The 27,404-nt window shown below is 37.1% G+C and overlaps 1 protein-coding gene across 2 annotated transcripts; it reads right to left on the reverse strand.

The window, feature by feature from the left end:
- Positions 1 to 1,563: 1,563 nt before the first annotated feature.
- LOC111151275 (selenoprotein T) lies at positions 1,564 to 27,149 on the reverse strand. 2 transcript variants are annotated; one of them, XM_022509165.1, is made up of 6 exons: positions 26,903 to 27,149; positions 7,617 to 7,727; positions 6,859 to 6,985; positions 4,512 to 4,575; positions 2,796 to 2,953; positions 1,564 to 2,293 (listed from the first exon to the last, which is right to left on the reverse strand). In XM_022509165.1, the coding sequence occupies exons 1-5, from the start codon at positions 27,037 to 27,039 to the stop codon at positions 2,829 to 2,831; spliced, it is 564 nt and encodes a 187-aa protein (XP_022364873.1). In that variant the 5' UTR covers positions 27,040 to 27,149; the 3' UTR covers positions 1,564 to 2,293; positions 2,796 to 2,828. The 2 variants fall into 2 exon arrangements, with proteins under 2 accessions (XP_022364873.1, XP_022364863.1); XM_022509155.1 differs by having other exon boundaries at positions 2,800 to 2,953; positions 4,488 to 4,575.
- Positions 27,150 to 27,404: the final 255 nt, after the last annotated feature.

Consider the following 27,404-nt stretch of genomic DNA (forward strand, 5'->3'; position numbering starts at 1 on the left):
TTAATGCCATAAAGAATGTATTTATATTCTGAAAATGTATCTGTCTTGCACAACTTGACACTGAGGTATAAAGCCATGTTTTGCCAACATTTTTTTTTTATTAATCTAACAAGTAATTTCTTCCACAACAGCGACTGTGGTAAGAACTCCAATAATAGTAGCCAACCGACTGTAATGTTCAATGGTCTTCTACTTAATATAGTACATAAATATTTATAAACTACATAGCCACACCAATTTGTAAGCAACTAATAAATTCTGAAATGTTAGAAATATAATAAAACTAATTCTAAATAGTTTCTTTTTAACTTTCCCCTTTTCCTTGTTTATATTCATGCTTCCCACTAATTTTTTCACTAGACTCTACTAAATCCTAGATTTAAATAGGGTCAAAGATAAAACAATATTGAGATGAGTGTCAAGAACATCACACACTGAGTTTTATCAGTGTCCAAGCCACTTAAAGCTATTCTCCAAAAGACAAGTTATTCAGCCAAGACAAACATGAAACAAGTTAAAATTTAATTTTAAGTTTTTCGGGGCTGACCTGTCAGATATATGGGAACATCCGAGGCTCGAGTATGGAAGGTCTAAATGCCAAAATGTTAATCTGTCACTAGTGGAATGGCCATCTGCTGAAGAAGGGCCCTATGCATGCTGAGCACTGTGTTCAATGTGCAGAAGACAGATACTTGTTTTGGGCTTCTACAAATAAATGAAAGTAATGAGGCTTTAAGCCTGACTAGCCTTATAAAATAGTATACCAGTAACCTCTAAGTAACTTCCAGCTTAACCTCTATTGACTCTTGCCACTATATCAACTTAGGTTAACAGTTCTGCAGTCCTAATTAAAAAGAAAAGTCGTAAAATCAATTTTCTGCAGTGAATTATCAGACTACCTTCCTGTTTACTAGAGATTATAGTATGTTCCACCTTGAGGCTGTAAAATCATGAATACCAGACATTAATTCAACAAATATTTAGTGACAAATGAAGTATACCATTGTGCTAAGTGTTTGGTAGACCAAATGTTGAATTGTTTCATAATTTTTCCTTAAATCCCTTTATTTCTAGCAACAAATCTAGATCTACCTTTTCTATTCCCATATGGACGCTAAAATATGTTAAGATTGCTGATATATGACTATTTTTCTACATTATGACCCTATTTCTGCTAAATTACCTTTATAGTCCAGCAGTTTAAGTTTTTTCCATTAAAAAAAAAATATCTTTTTAGAACTCTGAAAAGATATTAAATTCACTGAATAAAAAACTTTCTAACTTTGTTCCTTAAATATAATAAAATTCTGATATATGATGTTAAACAAGTTAAACTATTAGACAAGTACTCTCTACTCACCTAAAATTAATGGTGTAAAGAGATTTAACTGATCTTTCAAGGGAACTGAGTTTCAACTACCCTAAAAATGGTAAGTGACTTATTATTTGTGTATAAAACTAAAGTATGTTCCTTATGAAATTATCTGTAAGTCAAAAACAAAAATTGAGGAAGACAACTTTTAAATATAATGTTAATAGGTACGCTGGGCAATAAATTCAAACTTTTTAACTTACATCTGCTTAGTTTTTTATTGAGTTAAGTATAAAGGCCCAGTTAATCAACTCATTAGATTGGTCAAGGCAAGACATTTGAACTACATAACAGTATTTAAAAAGCAGTTGGTCTTTTAGTAATTCTCTGGTAATCACACACGCACACACGCACATACACACAAATTGGTAGAGTACTCTGGATATAGGATTTCCCCCCATAATCTCCTATAATGCACTGTTCACAATCTGCAGTATTTTGAAAACTATAAATTGGAAATGACCAAATTAAAGATGCCTGATAAACTCTTATAAAGTATTTGGGAACTTCAGCTATATTCCCAAAAAGATCAATTTTAAACTATAAAAAAGGAAAATCCATATAAAATCACAACAGATTTAACAGACATCTTTGAAAAGAAAGTCAAATTGTAACTCCATTTTCTACTTTTCCAAATATGACTAAGGAAAAAATGGTACAAGTGGTAATGTCTACATTTTTTAAAAACTGTTAACTGAGTGGATTTGGGGAAGAAAAAAAAGCTATACAGTATTATTGCACTCCACGAATGTGCAGAATTCCAAAATGTGCCAGCACTGAAAAACTGTCTTGCATTGAGGTTTTTCAAGAGGTACAACGAGCCTGCCAAAAAAGCATCTGGTCTGTACTAACAGCTTGCTGTCTTCAGTACAGGCCTTCATAATGTCAGTCACGCTGCTCTTGCAAAAAATCCCTTAATGTCTGAAAGAGAAAAAAGAATATTTTATTTCAAAATTCACTCTTATAAAATCAACTCATTGATAAGAACTGAGAACATCTCCGGTACGCAAAAGTTAACTAACATCCACCTCTCTGTGTTCACACACACTTGCTTATAATTTTCTATCTCGAGAATGTTAAAAGATTCTGCATACTCTTAGAAACTAGTTATCTGCAAGTAAAGAGAAGTTATGTATATAAATATTCTAGAATAATATACCAACTCTGACTATTAGGAGTTCCAGTCAAAAAAATGATGTTATGGGCCCAGGTTATTAAGCCTTGAAGATAAAATTAGTAGCATAACCTTACCTTGTTTTGGCAGGTCCAAATGCTCTTATCACTTCATAAATTTTAATAAAGAAAACATCCATCTATTACATCTTAAATTGGGAACTCAAATGGTAATATATGGAATATCTAGTATCTTGCTGATTTGTGATGAGAATGATACCTATAACTGCTTACTGTATTTTTAAACTACTTACAAAAGAGTTTTCAGTGCTGATAGGTGGGGCTATGATCTATGATGTGGGATTGAATCCATATGCACATTAAGCTTCATTTCATTGTCAAGAATTTGAACAAGCTGTTGCATGGATGGGAGGTGACCAGATTCCAGCTTAGACCACACAGGCACATCTATAATAAAAATAAAAATAAATAGTAACCCCTTAAAATTAAAGATGATTCTATAATAAATGTTTATTCCACAAATACTTATTGTCTATATACAGTTGGGGATACAGTAGTGAACCAGAGAGTTACCCTTCTTGCTGCTATGGTGTTTACATTCTAATAGGGGAGACACAAAAAGCACTATACATATAGCTAGAAATCACAACTGTGCACTAAGAGTTAAAACTAGAAGATGCTGAGGGATATAAGAGGCTAGAAAAGAGCCTTATTATTATTAAAAGTGAGAGATATCACTAAAATTGAGAAATACTGTCATTAAAAGTGAGAGCTGAAATACAGGAGAAGAGGGGTAGAACGGAAGCTGGAGAGGTGAGCAGGGAGTAGATCAGGGTCAACAAACTATAAAGCACCAGACAGTAAGCATTTTCAGCTTGGGAAGACATACAGTCCATCACAGCTACTCAATTCTAATTGTAGTCTGAAAGAAACAACAGGCAATACATAAGTGAGTGGGCACGGCTGTGTTCCAATAAAATTTTATTTAAAAAAAAAGGCAGCTGAACATAGGGTCCACATGGCCGTGGTTTGCCAACATCAAGACTACATCAAGCAGGGCCTTTTGGGTGTATTAAATGTTCTGGTCTTTATCTTGAGGACAAAGTAAAGCTACTTAATGAACTTGAGGCAGTGAAGCAACGAGATGGAAATGATTTGCATTGAAAAAAAAAAAAGCACTGTACTGTTTGGAGCTGATTATCAGCAGATTTTTCTGTAAGAAACCAGGTAATAAATATTTTAGGCTTTACGGCTCAACAGAAAATCAACGATACCACATAGGTACTTACATAACCAGAGAAATAAATTTCCCCAAATTTTTCATTGATGAAACTCAAAATTTGAGGTATAAACAATAAAATTTGAATTTTATATAATTTCCATGTGCCATAAAATAGTCTTTTGATTTTTGTGTAACCATTAAAAAATTTTTTAAAATACTGGTAACTCACAGGCCATTTTGGACAACCTCTGTTTTAGAGAATGTATTAGAGGGTAACAAAATCATTGTGACTTGGACTAGGGTAATCGTGATAAATATAAACAGGAGTAGAACTCTGAGAAATGTAGAAGGTAGAATTAAGAATCAGACTTGGTGAACCATTAGATATGGAGAGTAAGGGAGAAACTGAGGTTATCCTAGCTTTCTGACATGGGCAACTGGGTAGAATGATAATGGTGCCATTATAAATAAATAAGCAATGCCAGGGCAAAAGCAAACTGTAGTACACAAGACTTGCAGGAAGCAGAGGTAATCAACAGTCTGGGAGTAGCATAAGATTCCTGGGTATTGCACCTAGGAGAGATCTAGAGCTCTCTAGAGTTATACATTCAGGGGTCATCATATGGATATAATTCTCAAGCTACAGAAGGTGAGGATCATATAAGGTGATAGTTTTGCATATTATGAAAAACAGAAAAGCCAAATGGTCATTATAAATCATTTAAATATGTTACAGAATGCAAACTATTCAGAACCCACCATTCAAAGTTATCTCAAATGCACCTGTTGACATACACTGGTTCTCAATCATGTTGCTCAAGAAGAAAACCATCATACATGCATAGACCTAAAAGAAAATATAATTAAGTACAGCATACAAAGTTATTTTAAAGGCAAAACATTACAACTGAAGACACAGTAATCTTTAAAATATAGAGTCTCATTTTTATTTGGTAACAGCTGTTTTTATTTTTATTTTTCAAAATATTTGACTCATTTATTTTTAAGAGAGAGAGAAAGGGTGAGATCATAAGTAGTCAGAGCAGCAGGCAGAGGGAGAGGAAGAAGCAGGCTTCCCGCTGAGCAGGGAGCCTGATGCAGAACTCAATCCCAGGACCCTGGGATCATGACCTGAGCCGAAGGGAGACACTTAACTGACTAAGCCACCCAGACGCCTCCAGTAATAGCTGTTTTTAAATCTACTTTAAAAAGTTTCTATACAGGGGACAGGGGCACCTGGGTGGCTCAGCCAGTTAAGCATTTGACTCTTAGTTTCATCTCAGGTCATGATCTCAGGGTCACGGTATCGAGCCTCACGTCTGGCTCTGTGCTCAGTGCAGACTGTCTGAGATTGCCCTCCCTCTTCTCCCCCCTACCCCCCACTCCTTACCCTGCTTTCACTCTCTCTAATAAATAAATAAAATCTTTTAAAAAAAAGTTTCTATACAGACTCTTATTGCCATTCTATATGTTCAAATAACATACACAGAACAAGGAAAATGCAACATTAATTCATAACTTTATACACACTGAACAATATATATTCATAATGCAGAGATAGAATTTCTAGAAATTTCATAATAGCCTTAATAAGTTAAACAAAAGAACACAGCATAAGAAGAGTTCATTTCACTATTTTTCTAATATAAGGCATGAATTCACAAGAGACTAGTGATGCAATAATCAGCAACTCCATGTATTCAATACAACCTGTCCATATTCCAAACAAATTATTTTAAGTCAAATAAGAAAAAAGTAGATTAGAAAGCACTAGCATATTAAATTACATTTGCTCCCCTTTTGAAGGCAAATCTATACTCTTTCAAAGAGACCAGAAGTTCCTTGGTGGACAGACAGGTTTTAACAAAATCACCAGACTAAAAAACAGGAAGCAATGAGGATGTCAATTCACAGCAAGTTATTTCAAAAAAAGTAAATAAAATGCCCATAGCGAGTGAGAAAAAGCTCTCCCCCCAGTCTCACTCACTAGGTGGGCTTGATTTCATAGACGTTACCCTTGCATTTGGAAACATTAAGTATATTTTCATGGGAACAATATATAAGAAGTGTCATCAAAGCTCTAGCTTTCAAGTACATTCCTCTTCCACAGTAGATTAATAATGTTACATGTCTTCACAAGTAAAATGCACTAAAGCTGGAAACAACAGAATGAATAATGTAACACAAAACATCATGAATACTTAACTTTCAATTCTTAATCTTGTACATATCAATCTTAATAATAATGGCTAGAGACACAGTTCAATAAGAGGTAGCACCTGAGACTTTTATGTTAAGAAGTCTTGCCTGTTACTAGAAATAAGTGGTTCCCTTAGAAAAAGAAGCAGAGATATGTAGGAGTCCACTAAAGGTGGTTTGAGCCTAGAACTAAAGAACAAGACCAGATAGATAGAGGACTCCAAAACAGAATTCTCCTTAGAAGGAAACCTAAGCAATCTCATCCAAGAGAGAAATACAATTAGTACCACTCCTCAAAGCAGAAAGACCCTCTAGAAAAGATGATTTTAAGTAAAACAAATTAAAGAAATCTAAAAAAAATGCATGCCACAGCAAGACCCTACAAAAGAAAAAAGAATTAGCACAATTCATATATATACATATATACATATATATAGAGAGATTAACAGAAGAGTCAAAGGACAAATAATAAAAACAGAAAATTTTAATAAAAACAAATCCATGGAAATGTCATTTTTAATGTGAATAAAGCCATTAATTAAAAGGCCTACATTATATGTGTGTTATATTCTGTTGGATATGATTTGACCTAATCTATATAATCAATATCAGGTATTAAATTATTTTGTGCCCAGTTTCTACTAAAGTTATACCTCCTTATCCTTCAAATAGTTAAAAGAAAAAAATAAGACCTAATCATTCCTAATATATAATTATAAAATCTAAGGCCAAGAAAAAAAATCACAAAAAACTAAGGTCAAGAAAGGCTAAGTGCCATGCCCAAAGATTAAAAAGTGATTGAAGCTGAAATAATACAAGTGAAGAGGTGAATCAGCAACAAGTACTTAGAAAACCAAACAAACAAGCCATTGAAATATTTTCACTGACAACCTAAAAAATGTGCAACTATCAAAACTATTAGGTTACATACCTTATTTTCTTGGCCCCACTGCCAGATGCTAGGAGCTTGCATGCCAAAGAAAGCAAAAGGATCCTTGCCAACAATTATTAAGCCTATTAATACTAGTTTGAAGACTGACAGGAAAGATGCTATGTGTCTATTGAAAGAAAAAAGAAATTCATCAGAAGCCATAATTTTTCACCTAACTCAACTTTAAGACACTATTTAAGACACAACAAAACTTTAAGACACTGTTGAAAAAAATTGAAGACACAAATAAATGTAACTCAAAACTCAAGTATATGTGCATAGACATTTTCTAGACACCAAATCTAAAGGTTACTAAATTATAAGTAGTGAAAAAGATAGTAACTAAAGTTTAATGTGGAGATTTAAAACAAAAATGTTTTATTATAACTTGCAAAATTATATAGCATTAGGCTTTAAAAATATTTATTTTAACAGTACAGAATTTTATACCACTGACTCTATATAAAAATTCAGGAGTTCTTGGTCTATTTCTGCAATAAAAATTATGTAAGAAAACATATCCTTAGAAGGTTACCATCTCTGAAATAATCCTTCTTTCTTCCTTCTTAACAAAAAAATTCTTCCATATTTGGATCAAATAAACTTGATACTTATAAAACAGTGTTCTCTGTTTATTGTAACCAACTAAGAAATTATAATAACCAAGAAAAGTTAACTGAACCAATTCCCAAAAGTTTACTCAAAGGTGAAAAAAATTCACTTTAAAAATTCCTTTTAAGTTACTGAAATTTACTTACCTATATATGGGTTGAGGGAGGTAATTTTCTCCTTCAATGCGGATGTCTGGGTACCGCTGGCTTATAACCCGCATGTACTCCTCAAACACCCGCCTATAACCTCAGGAAACACTGCAGAAAAATAAAAGTGCTTCTGTTAATCAATTTAGAATATGCCTACACTTACTTTACATTTAGACAAAGCCTGAAAATTGCCAAGTATAAAAAAGCTTTGTCACTGTTTCCCAAGAACAGTGACAAAGTAATAACAACTGATGCTGGATAATGGCAACACGGAGGTTTATTCACAAATTTCATGTATATCCATCTATTAGAACATTAAACTTTATAGATTTGGGTCATTGTTGGGCAGCAGCAAATACCTATTCATATATGGCAGCATATTTTGAGCTCTCAAATCAACCTGCTTTTTGTGGGGCTATCAATGAGTATAAATACTGAAACGAAAACAACTCTTATACATCTGAAATAGGGACTTTCAAAACTGGGGCATAGGAAGCTTAAAAAATACGAAGGCATGAGACATGAAACTGGTTCTTGTTCCTACTCTGCCCCTAAGTGGGCAAACATGCCTGCTCAATCACAATAAAAGGAACTTAAAAAACTCTTTTTAAGTTCTGACTTAAAATTTGCTTCTACTTCGCAAAGGAAAACAAACATTGGGAAGATAATTTTCAGCAGTATGACAGCGATCCATAACAGTACTAAAGAAATTAAGTCAACAGCATCAACTATCTCCATTAAAATTTCTGAACAACTATGCTGTGGATATATGTTTCCCCAGCAAGAAAAGGGGAAAAGGCCACCAGAGTGCACCTGTAGGGGGAGGCATACACTGAAAACTTTTAAAAAAATTGAAGACACAAATAAATGAAAGATATCTCGTGTTCACAGATCAGAACTGATATTGTGAAAATGTCCACACTACCAAACACAATTTACAGATTCAGTGCAATCTCTATCAAAACTCCAATGGCGTTTTTCACAGAAGTAGAACAAATAATCCTACAATTTGTACGGAACTATAAAAATCCCGGAATAGTCCAAACAATCTTGAGAAGGAAGAAAAAGCTGGAGGCACCATGCTGCCTTACGTCAAACTACATTACAAAGCTATAGTGATCAAAATTGTATAGTAGCCCAAAAACAGACACATAGATCAGTGTGGGGCAGAATCAAGAGGGCAGAAATAAACCCACACAAATATGGCCAATTAATTTAAAACAAAGGAGCCAAAACTGAAGAAAGGCAAGTCTCTTTAACAAATGGTGTTGGGAAAACTGTCAACAACATGAAAAGAATGAAAAATGGACTAACTATCTCCCATCATACATAAAAATGAACTCAAAATGGATTAAAGACTTGAACCTAACACCTGAAACCATAAGCCTTCTAGAAGAAAACACAGTGGGTAATAAGCCCCTTGACATTAGTCTTGGCAATGATTTTGTGGATTAGACCATAAAAGGTATCAAAAGCAAAATAAACAAGTGGGACTACATCAAACTAAAAAGCTTCTGCACAGCAAAGGAAGCCATCAACAAAATGAACAGGCAACCTACAGAATGAGAGAAAATATTTGCACATCAGATATCTGATAAAGGGGTTAATATCCAAAACATATAAGGAATTCATATAATTCAGTAGCCAAAAGTCAATAATCTGACTAAACATGGGCAAAAGGACCAGAACAGATACTTTTCCAAAGATGACATAAAAATAGCCAACAGAGGGGCACCTGGGTGGCTCAGCGGGTTAAAGCCTCTGCCTTCGGCTCAGGTCACGATCCCAGGCTCCTGGGATCGAGCCCCACATCGGGCTCTCTGTTCAGCAGGGAGCCTGCTTCCTCCTCTCTCTCTGCCTGCTTCTCTGCCTACTTGTGATCTCTGTCTGTCAAATAAATAAATAAAATCTTAAAAAAAAAAATAGCCAACAGATACATGAGAAGGTGCTCCACATCACTAATCAACAGGGAAATGCAAACCAAAACACAGAGAGTACATCCCCATACCTGTTAGGATGCCTGTCATCAAAAAGACAAAAGAAATAGTATGTGTTGGCAAGGATGTCGACAAATGGTAATCCTTGTGCACTGTTGGTGGGAATGTAAATGGAGCAACCACTAGGAAAACATTTTAGAAGTTCCCCAAAAAATTAAACATAGAACTACCATATGATCTAGAAATTCCACTTCTAGATATACCCGGAAGGAAATGAAATCAATCTCTTCAAGAGGTATCTGTACCGTCATGTTCATTTTAGCATTACTTAAAATAGCCAAGACATGGAAACAACTTAAACAAATGTCCATCGACAGATGAATGGATAAAGAAAATGTGGTATAAATATACATAGGGATATTACTCAGAAAAAAAAAAAAATCCTACCATTTGCAACAATATGGATGAAACTTGAAGGCATTATGCTAAGTGAAATAAGTAAGACAGAGAAACACAAATCGTATCTCATTTTACACAGAATCTTAAGAAAGCCAAGCTCAGAGGCATGGGAAGTAGACTGGTGGTTGTCAGGGGCTGTGGAAGAGGCAAAATGAGGAGATGCTGGTGGAAGGATACAAACCTCCAGTTATAAAACAAATTCTAGGAATCTACTTTACAGCAAGGTGACTGTAGCTAACAATACTGTTTTATATACTTGGAAGTTGCTTAGAGAATAAATATTAAATGTTCTCACCCAATTAAAAAAGCTAATTATATGACTGTGAGTGGGCACATATGGACGTCTTAACTAACCTCACTGTGGTAATCATTTCACAATATACATGTATATGAAATCATCACCTTAACTACACATAATTTCTTTTGTCAATCATAGTTCAATAATGCTGAGAGAAAAAAAGGAGGTGGTACTACCAAATCAAGAGAAGAACTTACAAATTCAGGTAAGAGTGTTAAGCACTTAACTGCATTATAGTCTAAGTCAAGGAACACATAAAGCAAGGAAAGTACAGAGGAAGCAGAATCAATAATTAAGTAACAGTAATGTAAAACCTAAGGTGACAACTTTGTCAATCACACTGTCATCAAGGAGAAACATACCAACTACCAGGATCAGGTTTATATCTGGAAGGGTATAACAGTCCAAATATTAGTAGATCTCAATTTTTTAAAAAGATTTTATTTATTTATTTATTTATTTATTTGAGAGAGAGAGAAAATGAGAGAGAGAGAAAAAAAGAGAGCATGAGTGGAGAAAGGTCAGCGGGACAAGCAGACTCCTGGCCGAGCAGGGAGCCGGATGTGGGACTCATCCGATCTGGGGACTCCAGGATCAAGACCTGAGCCGAAGGCAGTCGCTTAACCAACTGAGCCACCCAGGTGCCCCAGTAGATCTCAGTTTAAGAAAAAACTCACTTGGGGCCCCTGGTGGTTCAATGGGTTAAAGCCTCTGCCTTCAGTTCAGGTCATGGTCCTGGGATCGAGCCCAACATCAGGATCTCTGCTCTGCAGGGAGCCTGCTTCCTCCTCTCTCTCTCTCTCTCTCTCTCTCTTTGCCTGCCTCTCTGCCTACTTGTGATCTCTGTCAAATAAATAAATAAAATCTAAAAAAAAAAAAAGAAAAGAAAATTTAAAAAAAGAAAAAACTCACTTTTCAGGGGAAAAAAAGAGAGAAAGAAAGTCAGTCACCAGTTTTCTTTACAATTAATACTTCCTCCACATTTAGAATAAAAATTTCACAAGAGATTAAGTCCCTATAAAGTATGAAATTTTTGCAAAGGGCAACAAATCTCTACAGCTAAATACTTAAAATAATTTACGCTCTACATACTTTATGTTTAGTAAACATTCACCTTATTTAGTATTTTATTATTACTGTTGTTAGAGTCACCAAATTATACTATTTTGTCACGGCTGCTTTCTCTATAAGAAAATTCTGGGGGCGCCTGGGTGGCTCAGTGGGTTAAAGCCTCTGCCTTCAACTCAGGTCATGATCCCAGGGTCCTGGGACAGAGCCCAGCATCAGGCTCTCTGCTCAGCAGGGAGCCTGCTTCCTTCTCCCTCTCTCTGCCCGCCTCTCTGCCTACTTGTGATCTCTGTCTGTCAAATAAATAAATAAAATCTTTAAAAAAAAAAAAAAAGAAAAATTTTAATGTTGCTTTTGAGGATATTACAAAAAATACCTATATGCCTAACTACCATGAAACCAAGAAATGGCAACTGATTTCAATACCCTCAAGTCTGCATCAGTGTTTACACGGAATTAATTATCTAAAATGACATTCTCTTTTATTTTTTTTAATTTTTAATTATTTTTACTCACATATAATGTACTATTTGCCCTAGGGATATTCTCTAACTTTTAATGAAACATCGTGAGAGTTGGAGACAAAATTAATTGAGCTGAAACTTTTTTTTAATAGATGAAGGGGAAAATATGAAACCCAAAGAGATGAAGTGACTTTCCATGGTTATACATCCATATGTACTATTTATTAATTCACTCACTCAAATACTTACTAAACGCCTACTACATGTCAAGCACTATGTTAGACATTGGGTATGTAGAGATGAGTGACACAGATGCTGTCTTTAGTCAGGGCTGAGAGACATGGGCTTTGTGATTTGAGATCCTAGCCCTTTCCACTAGACCCAAATAAAAGAGTTGATGATGTAAGAGTTATTCTCCCCTCTGTCCAGGAACTAAGTTCCCTTTGGTCAAAATGCCACAAGCAAGTACCCATATAGTTGACCTCTTGATGGCAGAGATGTCTGAGGTTTTTCCATGATGAACATCTAGAGATTCTCCCTCTGGGAGAACTAAAACCTGTGGGGCTCCAAAAGTCCCTCATATTTGCTCTGCGAGTGCCAATCTGTTGCCAAGGGAAGCCCAAAGAAGCCCAGCTAGAGAGGTACCCATGTGCAGGCAACACTTCCGGTCAGATTCCTCCTAGTCACCTACTTTTCTGGCTACTGTGCTCAGAATCCTAGCTCTATCCTCTGTCCTCCCAGTCCCAAGTCTTCGGTATGGTCTCAGACCTTTGGATCGAACTCCAAATGGAGTTAGCCCATAATCTTGAAATCCAAAAAGGACTTTAAAACTGTATTTTTTTTTCAAATTTCCAGTTATAAAACATGTAAGTCATGAGGATGGAATGTACAGCATAGTGACTATAGTTAATAATAGTATATGGCATATTTAAAAGTAGGTAGGAGAATGGATCTTAAAAGTTCTCATCACAAGAAAAAAAACTGTGACCATATGGTGATTGCTGTTTACGGTGGTAATCATTTTGCACTACATAAAATATTGACTGTTTATGTGTACACCTGAAACTAACATGCTAGGACTTGAATCAAGATGGTGGAGGAGTAGCAGACTGAGATGACATCAGGTTGTAGTTCAGTTAGACAGTTACCAAACCATTCCAAACACCTACAAATCCAACAGGAGATCGAAACTAACATGCCAATTATACCTCAACAAAAAACAAACAACCCCCCCCCAAACTTTACCTATTTATTTCTGAAAGATGAAACAGTTTACAAAACTGATACAACATATTTTTAGACAAGTTTACTTACATATAAGAAATTTTCCTCCTTATCATTGCCTTCAGAATTGTGAAGAAAACCTAAGGAACTTTTTCTTATATAACTGTTTTCCCAAAATCAATTTTCCTGTTTTAAAACAGCAATCTCTACTGCTGACAGATGTTTTCCAAAACAAAGCATACCTAGTGTTTACTGAGGTGGACAAAATGTGAAATTCAAGGCACACATGGTGAGGACCCAGTCATTTTCACTTTTATTACCACACCCAGCTCTTTTCAACTTACTTCATTCTTTCTGGGTCTGTGAGGAAAACTCTGAATTCCACTATACCCCCAACACATAAATATGGAAACATGCTAAAAATATGCTGCAGCACCTGCCTCTTCCTCCTGCCGTGGGACCAAAGGTCCTTAAGAAGAAGATTTAAACTCTGAAATCTTAACATTAAGTCCTAATCACTTTGCAAATACCTAGTAATACAGCAATGTCTTGCTTACTACACTCTATATAGTAGACTATATGGAGTCTACTTTTGCAATTGCTCACTTTAAAATATTTATCACAGTACTTTTCTAAAAGAAAAGACCTGCATACAAATTAGATGATCTATGTGTAAGGAAATTTAAGAAATAAAGAAAATGCCCTGTCTATTCCATTTCAAATAGATTCTGTGCTTTGAGTCCATCATGTATTCAGTGTCCTGATTCACTATGCCAACCACCCCCCTTTTCCCCTTTCTGCATTATGTCTGCCCCTAACTGTAGTCAAATACTTATATCAAACTTGAACCTATCACAAACCCCAATCTCTCACATCTTCTTATTAAAGGAAAACAGGGCATGCAAGAAATTGAGGAAGACACAAAGAAATGGAAAAACGTTCCATGCTCATGGATGTGCAAAAGAAATATTGTTAAAATGTGTATGGAATTAGCTACCTAGAGCAATCTACACATTCAACGTAATCCCTATCAAAATACTATCAACTTTTTTCACAGAACTGGAACAAATTATCCTAGAATTTGTATGGAACCAGAAAAGATCCCAAATTCCCAAAGGAATGTTGAAAATGAAAACCAAAGCTGGTGGCATCACAATTCCAGACTTCAAGCTCTAATACAAAGCTGTAATCATCAAGACAATATGGTACTGGCACAAAAACAGACACATAGATCAATGGAACAGAATAGAGAACCCAGAAATGGACTCTCAACTCTATGGTCAACTAATCTTTGACAAAGCAGTAAAGAATATCCAATGGAAAAAAAAAGACAAGTCTCTTCAAAAAATGCTGTCAGAAAAATTGGACAACCACATGCAGAAGAATGAAACTGGGCCATTTCCTTACACCATACACAAAATAGACTCAAAATGGATGACAGACCTAAATGTGAGATAGGAACCCATCAAAATCCTTAAGAAGAACACAGGTAGCAACCTCTTCGACCTCAGCTGCAGCAACTTCTTGCTGGACACATCTCCAAAGGCAAGGGAAACAAAGGCAAAAATGAACTTTTGGGACTTCATCAAGATCAAAAGCTTTTGCACAGCAAAGTTAATAATCAACAAAACCAACAGACAACCAACAGAATGGAAGAAGATATTCACAAACGACATATCAGATAAAGGGCTAGTATCCAAAATCTATAAAGAACTTATTAAACCCAACACCCAAAGAATAACCCAATCAAGAAATGGGCAGAAAACATGAACAGACATTTCTGCAAAGAAGACATCCAAATGGCCAACAAACACATGAAAAAGTGCTCAACATCACTCGGCATTAGGGAAATACAAATCAAAACTACAATGAGATACCACCCCACACTGGTCAGAATGGCTAAAATTAACAAGTAAGGAAATAACAGATGTTGGCGAGGATGCAGAGAGAAGGGAACCCTCCTACACTGCTGGGAATGCAAACTGATGCAGCCATTCTAGAAAACAGTATGAAGGTTCCTCAAAAAGTTGAAAATAGAGCTGAAAATTGCCCTATGACCCAGCAATTACACTACTGGTTATTTACCCCAAAGATACAAATGTAGTGATCCAAAGGGGTACCTGCACACCAATATTTAAGCAGCAATGTACACAACAGCCCAAATATGGAAAGAGCCCAGATGCTGTCCACCAACAGATGAATGGATAGCCATCAAAAAAAAAAAAAGAAATCTTGCCATTTGCAACTACGTGGATGGAACTAGAGTTCCTCATGCTAAGTGAAATAAGTCAATCAGAGAAAAACAGTTATCACAGGACCTCGCTGATATGCAGAATTTAAGAAACAAGGCAGAGGATCATAGGGGAAGAGAGGAAAAAAATGAAACAAGATGAAACCAGAGAGGGAGACAAACCGTAAGAGACTCTTAAATCTTAGGAAACAAACTGAGGATTGCTGGAGGGGAGGTGGGGTGAGAGGATGGAGTGCTGGGTGATGGACACTGAGGAGGCTATGTGTTGTGGTGAGCGCTACGAGTTGTGTAAGACTGATGAGTGATAGACCTGTACCCCTGATTATTATCACAAATAATACATTACATGTTTATAATAATTTAAAAAAAGAAAAAAGGGGAAAAGCTCAGATATTTGTGAAATAAATATTTAAGATTTCTATTTTTTGCATCTCTCTTTTTTTCTTTTTTAAAGATTTTATTTATTTATTTGACAGACAGAGATCACAAGTAGGCAGAGAGGCAGGCAGAGAGAGAGAGGGGAGGAAGCAGGCTCCCTGCCGAGCAGAAAGCCTGATGCTGGGCTCTGTCTCAGGACCCTGGGATCATGACCTGAGCCGAAGGCAGAGGCCTTAACCCACTGAGCCACCCATGTGCCCCAATTTTTTGCATCTCTTGAATTCACCTTCCCTTTTTATTTACAATAAACCTCCTTTCTAACTGTCCTCTTACCCACACACAGAACTGGATCCTGTTTACATAATGAAACCAACCCTTTGCCATCACTGACAGTCCAGAAAAATGCAAACCTGTCAAAGGAAGGCTTGAGATCCCTCCCTAAAAGTGAAGAAATGGGATTTTAAAGTGACTATCTCCACAAAGGTGAACACTTAACATGTTTAATCTTTCAAAGGACTGAGAAGATAAGTGAATCTTCAGAGAAATCAAAGGGTTAAGTACGACTTACTGAGAAAAAAGTACAGATGTGAACCAGGGAAGAGTGAATGACATCTCCACTTTCCAGTTTTCTATTTTAACTCGTCTTAATGCCTTGATGAATCCCTGCCTTTGGGTTCTAAGATTATTCTCTAATTTTAAAAGGCATTTCCAAACGTATTGTTCAAACCAGTCAAAAAGGTTTCTACTACTTGCATCCTAAGAATTTCAACTAATATTTCTCCCACACGGTACCTAGAAAATCAGGAAGATATCTGTGCTTTTTAAATGTCTACAGCATTACTCAGTTCAACAGCTCACTAATCACTGAAAGCTGTGTTTTTAGATTTAATCTTTGTTCTGTTTAGTAAATGAAATACTGTAATAATAAACATTTGGCTGGTGCATCACCTGCTCTAAGTGCTTTAAGGAATGAAATCTGCAAATGTCCTACAAATCACACAAGACGCAAAGTATTTAGGGAGTGAAAAATAGACTAAACTGATTAATGTTTTTAAAAGTTACAAACAGGAGTGCCTACACACTTTGAAGATTAAAATGTGGCCCAGAATTTGCTCAGTTTTTTAAGAAGCTGCAAGAGCAGCACCAAAAAGGTATCAGCTTGTCAGATTAAGGAACAGTAGTTACACGAAATCAAGTGATTTCCTTTTAGCAACCTCAAATCTTGAAACATTACAGTGGCCACCACAGTGAAAACACACACAGGCATATTTCATGCCTAAAGGAGCTTCTAAGATTCCTGGCTTCTTTACTAAATGTATTCCAAAGATGTGACAAATCTAAAATTTTATGAGTAATCTGTTTTTATTCTCTCCATTCTTCTGTCTTATTCTGGAGGTCACTAGCTTCTAGTTCTGTATCTCTGACATAACATTTCAGGAATTATTTTGCTAAAGACTATTCCACCAAGAATTTATAAATTGCTTAGCTCCTTCCTGGGGAAGGAATTTTATCTGTTTACTCTGGAAAACACTTATTAACAGATTTATAAGGTATGCAGTCACTCAATAAAGATGACTTGATTAAAGCATTCAATAAATGGTGACAACCACATTTTGTAGAATTCTTTCTTTCATCTTAAAATGCTCCATATATGATGCCAAGCTTTTACTCTTTTCAATACATTTTTTAATTGAAGGTATGATTCACATGCCACAGAACTCACCCTCAGTGTATTTCTATAACCTGTTAGAGAGTCTGATAAAAAATATATTGTGTTCTATGTTGAGTCAATGGTCAAACTGAAGAAATCTCTGGGCTACTTTATACTGCTTTCCTATTTGACCTGTATATTTATTAACTGGTTGGTTGTAGACTGGTTTCACATGACATTAGAATAAACTCAGTAAAAAAAAAAAGCCAGGAATCTTGGAAAGAAAGCCACCAACAGGATGATGCAGTTATACTAATAAGTAAGGGTGTGTCAGGTATCACAGCAGCAGAAAGATGACTGGCAGTAGCACAATGAATTCTGGAAGCTTAGCCCCACCAGTAGAGGCATGCAGACCAAGCCAAGAGTGTTACTGATAAGAGTTATGTTCAAAACTGAAGTTTTACATGTATTACATTCTATGCCTAACAGTTTCCAAACTGGAGCAGAAGCCAACGAGGTAAAAACCTACCAGAAATGAACAGTAAGTATTAAGTGATAGCTATCGCTAGTCCAGTTAGGAATATGGTGGAGGGGGGGGAGGCGGGAGGGGACAGAGAGGACATTTAAGTTATTTCAGGGCAAGCCACAGTGGACCACAACAGGCTGTACTCACTTTTTCAATAAATACTGACTGAAGATAGTCAAAAGTGAAAGAACCTAGAACAAGAGAAAGCAAAAAAAAAAGTCCATGCCTTTTTGGTGCTGGCAAAATTCTAATGAAGAAGACAGTAAACTGGTAATAGTCTACTGAAGAGGATACAGTTCATCAACAGAATATTGATAATATCTGAAGCTGTTTATCTGAATATCTGATAATATCTGAAGCTGCCACTTGTGTGGCAGGACAAACATCTATTTAATCAAACATCTGCTCTTCTGGGGCGCCTGGGTGACTAAGTGGGTTAAACAGTATTGATAATACTGATAATATCTGAAGCTGTTTCTCTTGTTTTGAGAAACAGGGAGGAGAAACAGAAAAAAGGACAAAACCTGAGGGACTATGGAAACTACGTCATAAAACAAAAATGGAGAAACAGCAAACAGAAGTCAAAATAAGAGTCTATATTCAAAAATATTCTACAAGAAGCAGTAGTAAGAGGTAAGGAAACACTACCAGAAATTTCAAAACCAAAAAGCAAAATCAAAAAATATTTTGAGGCAATGAATCATATATATATATATATTTTTTTATTTATATGTTTATATTTTGAGGCCCTAAAAAAATTGATGAGTTAGAAAACTGATAGAAGATGAATAATAAAATTGCAGAAGATCTGAATACTATCATTAGCAAATTTCATGCATCCATCAGGTTTTATTATCAATAAGAAAAACCTAACAGCCCAAAGAGCATTTGCAGCAACTGACCATGTTACATCACAAAGAAAGTCCAGTAAGTAAAAAGAGCCAATGTCGTATTCTCATTACATATTCGATGTTGTATTCTTATTATAGTGCGATAAACTAGAAATTTTAAAAACTCAACCTACTTCTCTTAAGATCTTCCAGTAGGAGTTTAACTAATATAACAATATAAAAAATTTTAAATGTAATACCCTTTGACCTAATCATAATACTGTACTTCTGTGGATTTAGTTTACAGAAATTACTGGACAAGTATACGATATATCTGAGGATATTCACTAAGTAATTCTGTAAAAAATCAGGATCAACCTAAAAGTCAACCAAAAGGCACTAGGTAGATAAATTAAGGAACACTCATCTTATGTAATACTATGCCTGCTGATGTATATCTGTAATTACTGAACAATAAGTGATAGAGGGGAAGGAAATTTCAAAAAAAAAAAAAAGCATACAATTATGAACACGATCACTTCTGTAAAATTACATAATACAGTATGTCTGTAGAGTTGTCCTGAAGGCTGTTCTTCTAAATGTTAATAGAGAGCTACAAGGATTTTTTCACTTTCTTGTGTATACTAAGGGGAGAGCAAAATATGCGACCCCAAAATATGCCACTTTGGCATGTGGCTTATTTTGAGCTGAAGGCAATTTAGACCAAATGGACTCCAAACAAAAAAACTCACTGCTCCCTTAAACTACGTAAAAGAATCTGGATAGGGCCAAACAGAAAGCTATTAACAGGGGTAACTTTTTATCTGAAAGACTTGTGTGGCAGGACAAACATCTATTTAATCAAACATCTGGTCTTCTGGGGCACCTGGGTGGCTAAGTGGGTTAAGCCTCTGCCTTCAGCTCCGGTCATGAAACCGGGGTCCTGGGATGGGTTCTCTACTCAGCGGGGAACCTGCTTCCCTCTCTCTCTCTCTGCCTGCCTCTCTGCCTACTTGTGATCTCTGTCAAATAAATAAATAAATAAAATCTTTTATAAAAAAAAAAAATCTGCTCTTCTTATTGTCCTGTGAATTACCCTCCTCCCCTTTGGAGCCCCAGGCCCCCATCCTATTCCTTCACTCAGGATACTATATAAATCTCAATTGCCCAACTTGTTCCTGCCTTTCATGTTTTTTTATAGGGCTTTCCTAAGTATGTAATTAAATGTTTTCCTGCTATTCATCTGTCTTATGGCATTTTAATAGACCAGTCAAAAGAACCTAGAAGGGTAAAATAAAAATGTCCCCTACACTTTTTTATTATTTTTACAAGAAACCTGTATTATTTTTATAGCCAGATAACTAATTTCATTTTTTTAAAAGATGGAAGTCTCAGAGTAAAGTTTATTTACCAAAGTTCTCATCACAACATTAAAGACAATAAAAATAATACATTAAAACAAAGCTTGATAAATGACTGCATTTATGCTGCGCCAGTTTTTAATAGATTATCTGCCTCCAGATTTATTTCCTGTCCCCTCCCCCTTCTCTGTGCTGAGTCAGGCTTCATTTACATATGATCTTCCCTTACTATAAAAGTAAGGGAAAAAAAAGTAAGCTCTTTCTCTACATCTCGTGGTGCTTTCCCCATACCTTTCAAGATTTCATTTCTTCCTGTCAAAGCCGAATTTCAACTCTCCCTGAATAACCTTTCTTTCCCCTAGGGTTTTAAAGCCCTCCATTATGACCTCTTTTAGAACACTCTGAACAGGATACTTTACTGTAATATTGTTTAACATGTCTCTGTTTCTCCCATCAGACAATGGGCTTTCAAACAATTAGTAAAAAACTAATATTTATCTTCCTAAATAGTAAAAAATAAATATTTATCTTCCCTGGACAAAAGGGGAAGACAAGTAGCATGTAAAAAAAGGGCATAAAAAAAATGAGGATTTGATTTCATTAGCAGTTCTTGATAAAACCCATGGCAAGATTTCTTCCTCACCAATCTTGGGCTGCACCCCAATCAAGGTAAGATATGTGAAACATGACTTGATTTCCCTTTTTGGAGAGCAGAAAAGGTGACAGAAATGAAACACATATGCATGCTTTCATTTTTTCCCTTGAAGCTTCCTAACAGTATAAAACAGTAACAGAATATTAGTAATTGGAATGCAACCAACATTGTCATGTTACAGACGAACAAGTTGAGAGCTACAAAAGAGATTCAATAATTTCCGGGAAGTCATTCAGAAGGTAAAAGTCAGATCAAATGAGAACCTGGACCTCTGAACTGTTAGAGCAGTAAATACAGTTTTCCAGTAACTATACTATTCAAAATTTATGAGATTATCTTGGTATTTCCAAATGATACATTCAATTTGATTTCCACCACTTACTTTAATGGCAAATGGTAAGGAAAGAATGTTTCAATTTTTCTGTAAGAGGAGATAAAACCTTTAAAACCATTCATATTTTACCTACCTCTAAAAGCTTTGGACTAAAGTACTTTGTACATTATTAAGTACAAACCACTATTATGTGTACATTATTCAGTTAGATACTGCAGTTTTTTGTTTAAATAGTAAAAAACAAAACAAAATGGTGACTAAGTTCTATGTAATTACAGAAAACTTAAAAAAATCTAACATAGTGGTAGGTGTAGCAGCCAGCATTTTATTTGTTCTCCAGTAACACTCCATTAGTACTCTTCTATCTGAATCAACTTACTACTCCTTTATTTCAATGATTCTAAGAAGTACATTTCTCCTATTTAGCATATTGAAAAATCAATATTTATCTTATAATCATCTGTGTCACAATTTAAATGGCAGTATTTTTCTCCCTCTGAGGGACATATAAAATAATGGTGTACCTTAAAATCCATCATATTTAGGTTTGGTGAAATGCAGTAACTGGTATTTAAGTTTTTAGTTTTAGGGACTCCTGGGTGGCTTAGCAGGTTAAATGTCTGCCTTTGGCTCAGGTCCTGTTCCCAGGGTCCTGGGATAGAATCCTCATCCAGAGCCTGCTTCTCCCTCTGCCTATCACTCCCCCTGCCTGTGCCCCTCTCTCTTCCTTTCCCTGACAAATAAATACACGAAATCTTTAAAAATAAATAAATAAATACAAATTAAAAATAAGTTTTTAGTTTTAGTTACTATGGCTATTTTGGGGAGACAAAAATTTCTTTGTAGGATATTCCCCTGTTATCATTTTAAAAACTCTGGATTCCTCCCATTCCTTCCCACCAAAAAGAAAAAAAAAGTCATAAAATTTGTCTCCTTTGTTTATCATTCTAGTGAATGGCACAGCCCAACTCCAGAACTCAGGAGCCATCTCTGACACCTCTCACTCCATACCTCCTCTCCCTTCCCCCAGATATGTAACCCATCACCAAAACCCCAAAATTTATCTCCTAAAGATCTGTTAAACCTGTCCCTTTACATTCTAGTTCTACCACCACCACTGTATTCCAAGTTCCATCATCTCTCACCTGGGCAGCTCCCAATGGTCCCCCCCTAAATGGTTTCTCCATTATCTATATTCCTTGTCTCCTCTAATGTCTTTTCCACAGTGAGGCTAACTGATCTTTCCTTATGGTCTACCAGACCTTCCGGGATCTGTGCCACCTTCTCTTTGGACTTTGAGGTCAGTAGCCTTGGCCTCCTAAGCAATTAAGTTCTCTTTACTACAAGGCCACTGACCATGTTATTCCTACAGCTTGAAAGCTCTCTAGCAATAAATTTTATCCTTTAAATCTCAGTTCAAAGTTGACTTCCTCATGGAAACTCTCCCTAAACCCCTGACTAGGCCTGTCTCATACAATATATAACCTTTCCTTTACAGCACTGAACACAACTCTAATTTTCTATGTTGTCCATGGATTAATGACTGCTTTCTACTCTTGCCTATGATGTCTATGAGAAAACTGAATTCCAAGAACCAAAGTACCTGCATGGAGTAGGTGCTCAAATATTTGAATATGAAAATATAAGTCTATGGTAACTAACATGATCTTTAGGGCTCCAATTTCTCAGATTTCTTCAACTCATCCTTTTACTAATCTCAGCAAATATCAACATCCAAATCAGCCTTAGGTCTTTATTTTCTTGCCTCCATATCATGAAAGCAAAGTGTGAGTGTGTATAATTCAAATAAAACTCTGTTCTTGGAATAGTTGTTTCATTTACCTCTTAAAAATACTTTTAGAAGTTGGTTGCCCTAAAATTATAGCAGTGGATTCTTAAATTAACAAAAATTGGAAAATTCTGTATTTGCTTTTTTTTTTTTTTTAAAGATTTTATTTATTTATTTGACAGAGAGAGATCACAAGTAGACAGAGAGGCAGGCAGAGAGAGAGAGAGAGAAGCAGGCTCCCTGCCGAGCAGTGAGCCCGATGCGGGACTCGATCCCAGGACCCCGAGATCATGACCTGAGCCGAAGGCAGCGGCTTAACCCACTGAGCCACCCAGGCGCCCTGTATTTGCTTGTTTTGCAATCTTTATTATTCTTAGTGAATCAATCATAAATATCCAAACAAGGATTAACTGCAAAGAGCTGTACCCAGTAAGCTCTTTATTTTTTTTAAAGGTTTATTTATTTATTTATTTGACAGAGAGAGAGAGAGAGAGAGAGAGAGAGAGAGAGAGAGATCACGAGTAGGCAGAGAGGCAGGCAGAGAGAGAGAGAGGGGAGGAAGCAGGCTCCCTAGCCGAGCAGAGAGCCCGATGCGGGACTTGATCCCAGGATCCTGGGATCATGACCTGAGCCGAAGGCAGAGGCTTTAACCCACAGAGCCACCCAGGCACCCCTATTTTAATTTTTTATTTATTTTTAGTTTAGTTTTTTTTTTTTTGCCATGATCTCAGGGTCTTAGGATCAAGCCCCACATCAGGCTCTCTGCTCAGCAGGGAGCCTGCTTCCCCTTCTCTCTCCGCCTGCTGCCTACTTGTGATCTCTGTCAAATAAATTAAATCTTTAAAAAATAAAAAAGAATAAATAAACTACAACTGATTGAATGCTGTAGGTATGACTACATGTTAAATTTCATATATGGGGAAAATAAAACATGCATACAAACATCAGTCAACCAGTATCTGTCAGTATACATTTACACATAAAATGCATTTATACATAAAAATCACAAGAAAGGAAAATGTTACAGGGGACCTTTATTTTTTATTTTTTATTTTTTATTTTTTTAAGATTTTCACAAATAGGCAGAGAGGCAGGCAGAGAGAGAGAGAGGAGGAAGCAGGCTCCCCGTGAGCAGAGAGCCCGATGTGGGGCTCGATCCCATGACCTGGGATCATGACCCGAGCCGAAGGCAGAGGCCCCAACCCATTGAGCCACCCAGGCGCCCCAGGGACCTTTATTTTAAGCTCTGATTAGAGAACTTCCTTTTTTTTAATGTTCAACGTTTAAACATCCAAGTAAGGATAAGTTTTTCTCCCAAATATGAAATCAATGTTATCAAACTCATCTAATTCTACTGCTCCATCAATTGACATAAACCAAAGACTTAGGTGTGTAATGCAATACTGTGCACTTCTGGAAGCTTCATGGAGGACCATATCTATATTATTCATCAGGGTTATCTTTAATCCCTGGCACAAGCAGATACTGAATGAATATTTATTGAAAAAATACATGAATATAGAACAGGAACATTTGTTGTAAGCTGTTTTGCACACTCTCTCCTTTTAATTCCATTTGTGTGTTGTGCCGCTGTCTTAGTCTATTAGCAATTATAAAAGTGACACAATTAGGGGCGCCTGGGTGGCTCAGTGGGTTAAAGCCTCTGCCTTCAGCTCAGGTCATGATCCCAGGATCCTGGGATCACGAGCCCCGTGTCTGGCTCTCTGCTCAGCGGGGAGCCGGCTTCCCTTCCTCTCTCTCTCTGCCTGCCTCTCTGCCTACTTGTGATCTCTGCCTGTCAAATAAATAAATAAATAAATCTTAAAAAAAAATAAATAAATGACACAATTAATAAATGATATACTGAGCTACAGTTAAAGAAAGAGCACTCATAAAATAAAGGACACAAGTGATTGAAAAGAAGGTAAAAATAGCTCTCTCCTTTGTTCACAGTGGTAATTAATGAAAAACTGCATTTTATAGCACTCAGATTTCAAACAGAATTAAAAGAATTTTCACATATTTATCCTCAATTGTTTTAGCTTCCCCTTCTTTCCCAAACTCGCAAATGAACGTCCAAGAGAGTCTACCAAAACCAGAAACACAATATTCAATTTACTATATACAGATCAATCTCTGGGGAAAAAAGTACCTACCAAAAACAAGCTTAATATACCTGTATAGGGAGGGCATACTAATAAAATTCTTTCACATCTACGATTAAAAAACAAAACAAAACAAAACTGAAGAACTTTTGTATGTAATATGCTCCGGGTTACTGCATGAGAAAACTCTCATTAGACTTTTGGGACAAGTTTGTACTTAAAGGAAAAAAAAAAAAAAAAAAGGAAAGAAAAAATGACAGAGAAACTATGTATCAGAAACTCAACTGAAGTACTTAAGACTTTTTAAAAAGTTTAACTGAAGAACTAAATGGCCTTCCCTATAGTTGTTATGAACATCCTCAGTGGAAGGTACACTTGTTAAATTATTCTGAGGAGTATTCCAATAGAAGCAATTGTAAAAGAAGAGTACTTTGGAAAAGCACAAAACAGGAGGTGCGAAAGTAGGAAACAGAAAAATTACATACCTTGGAAATGCAGTCTTTTTAAATTACTTAATCCAAAGTATCACAATCCTTAACAGTAATTATAGGTTGAAAAAAATGACAGCCACTTTCTAATTTAAAAAAAAAAATTATGGGAAAAGTTGCAATGGTCAAGTCATAACTCCCATTTACAATATTATATGAAAATGATATATGCTGGCCACACAGTAAATAATACAGGGAGTTGTTCTGTTTTTTTGTTTGTTTTAAATCAGGAGGAAAGTGCGAAGTTTTTATAGTTTTCACTCCAAAAATAAAGTCTCATCTCACCATCTCACTTTCTGACTGTAAGGGTAACTTAAATTGATTTTTTAAATTTTAAATATTTGCTTACTCTTTAAAGGATAAGCAAAAAATAGTTGGGTACACAGGAAATCTAACCTTTAGTACACTTAAAATAATAAAAGTTTTAAAAAGCCTATGATCTTGAAAAAACGTCATCTTTTGCAATACAGGATTCTAATTTCTACAATTTTACAATTTTAGTTTGCCTTTCAAATCTTTCCCCAACCCTACCTACCGTATTACATGCATCACTGCTCGGGTTCTAACACTTAACCAGGTTAACGACAAAATCACTTACAGTACAAAGTCGAAAACTGCTGGGATTTTTTTTTTTTTTTCTGGTTTAGGTTTTGTTCCCCCCCCCCTTTTTTTTCCTGTTTCTCTGAATGCACAAGAGATTCGAAGGGTATAAAGACATGCGGGTATCGGCAACTCCTGGGAGGCGAGTGTCAGGGGAGTTGGGGGAGAACAGGTAAGAGTTGTCTAGGAGTGAACCACACTGTCGGAAGAGCAACGTGCTCCTTTTTAAAGACATTTTGGAAACTGCAAACTGAGAATCAGTCTCCCTGGACCTCTCGGCGCCCTCCAGCTGTCAGAATCCCCACTCCCTCACTCAACAGTCACCCCGAGAGGTCCTGGAGAATAGGCGTCTGTCACTCGCGGGTCTCCTCCAACGACCCGAATTAACCTTCGCCCAGGGGGACAGTGAGGGCGCCTGGCATAACCCTGGGAAAGGGGGACAGGAAAGGGGCCCTGGGAGTCAAACGCACGCGCTCGTCCGCCGACGCTGCACCAACTCATGCCCACCTCCGCAGGCAGCCGGGTGGCCATGGCGTGACGCCGCCGACCGGCCCTCCGTACTGACAAGGGGCCCCACGTCTTCGCCTTTCAGTACTTAACCTTCCCGTGCCTTCCTCCCCCACTCCCACCCTTCTAGGAGGCAAAAAAGAACTGAGCCAAGAGAACGGTTACGCCCGGAGGAGAGAAGGGCGGCCTGGCCGTCCCGGGAAGGACCCCAGGGGAGGCAAGCTGCGAAAGGCTCCCGGCGCCGTTCTTCCGGGCCGGGGGAGGTTCAGCCCGCTAGGCCGCGAAGCCGGGGCCTCGCGTAGCGACAGGGGCCTCGCAGAGGCGCGACGGCGATGCGGGGCCCGGCACACATACTCACCAAATCTGGAACTTCAGCAGCGGCCCCGTGGCGTACTGCATCTTTAATCTTTTGCTAGGCACGCCGCCCAGGTTGGCCGAGGCATCGCTCCGGATCACCGCCGACGCCGCCACCAGGAGAAGTAGCAGAAACCTCATCTTAAGCGAGCCAGCCACTTCGGCCGCGCTCAAACGGAGACTGCAGCCAGCCAGCCCAAGGCCGAGCGGGAGCTGCGAGCAGCTCCCCACCGCGCAGGCGCGATCCGGCAAGGTCGGGAGGGAAGCGGAAATGCGCCTGCGCAGGCCGGCGCCAACGCACGCTCTGGGAGGCAGAGCTGACCTGTTTCGCTGTCCTGACCCACCATCTTGGATGTGTGCGGAGACTGGGATGGAGTGAGTTGCGTGGGGAGCGAATAAAGTACCTGCTGGGGTGTCGGAGAAGCCTTAGTCATTGCACATGCGGGTTCTAAATACAGTGTCACTTAATTCAGACATTGATCTGCCTGAGACACTTAGGAGAGCCC

Source organism: Enhydra lutris, unplaced genomic scaffold (genome assembly GCF_002288905.1).
Source record: "Enhydra lutris kenyoni isolate GAN:26980312 unplaced genomic scaffold, ASM228890v2 scaffoldscaffold2, whole genome shotgun sequence".
NCBI lineage: Eukaryota > Metazoa > Chordata > Mammalia > Carnivora > Mustelidae > Enhydra > Enhydra lutris.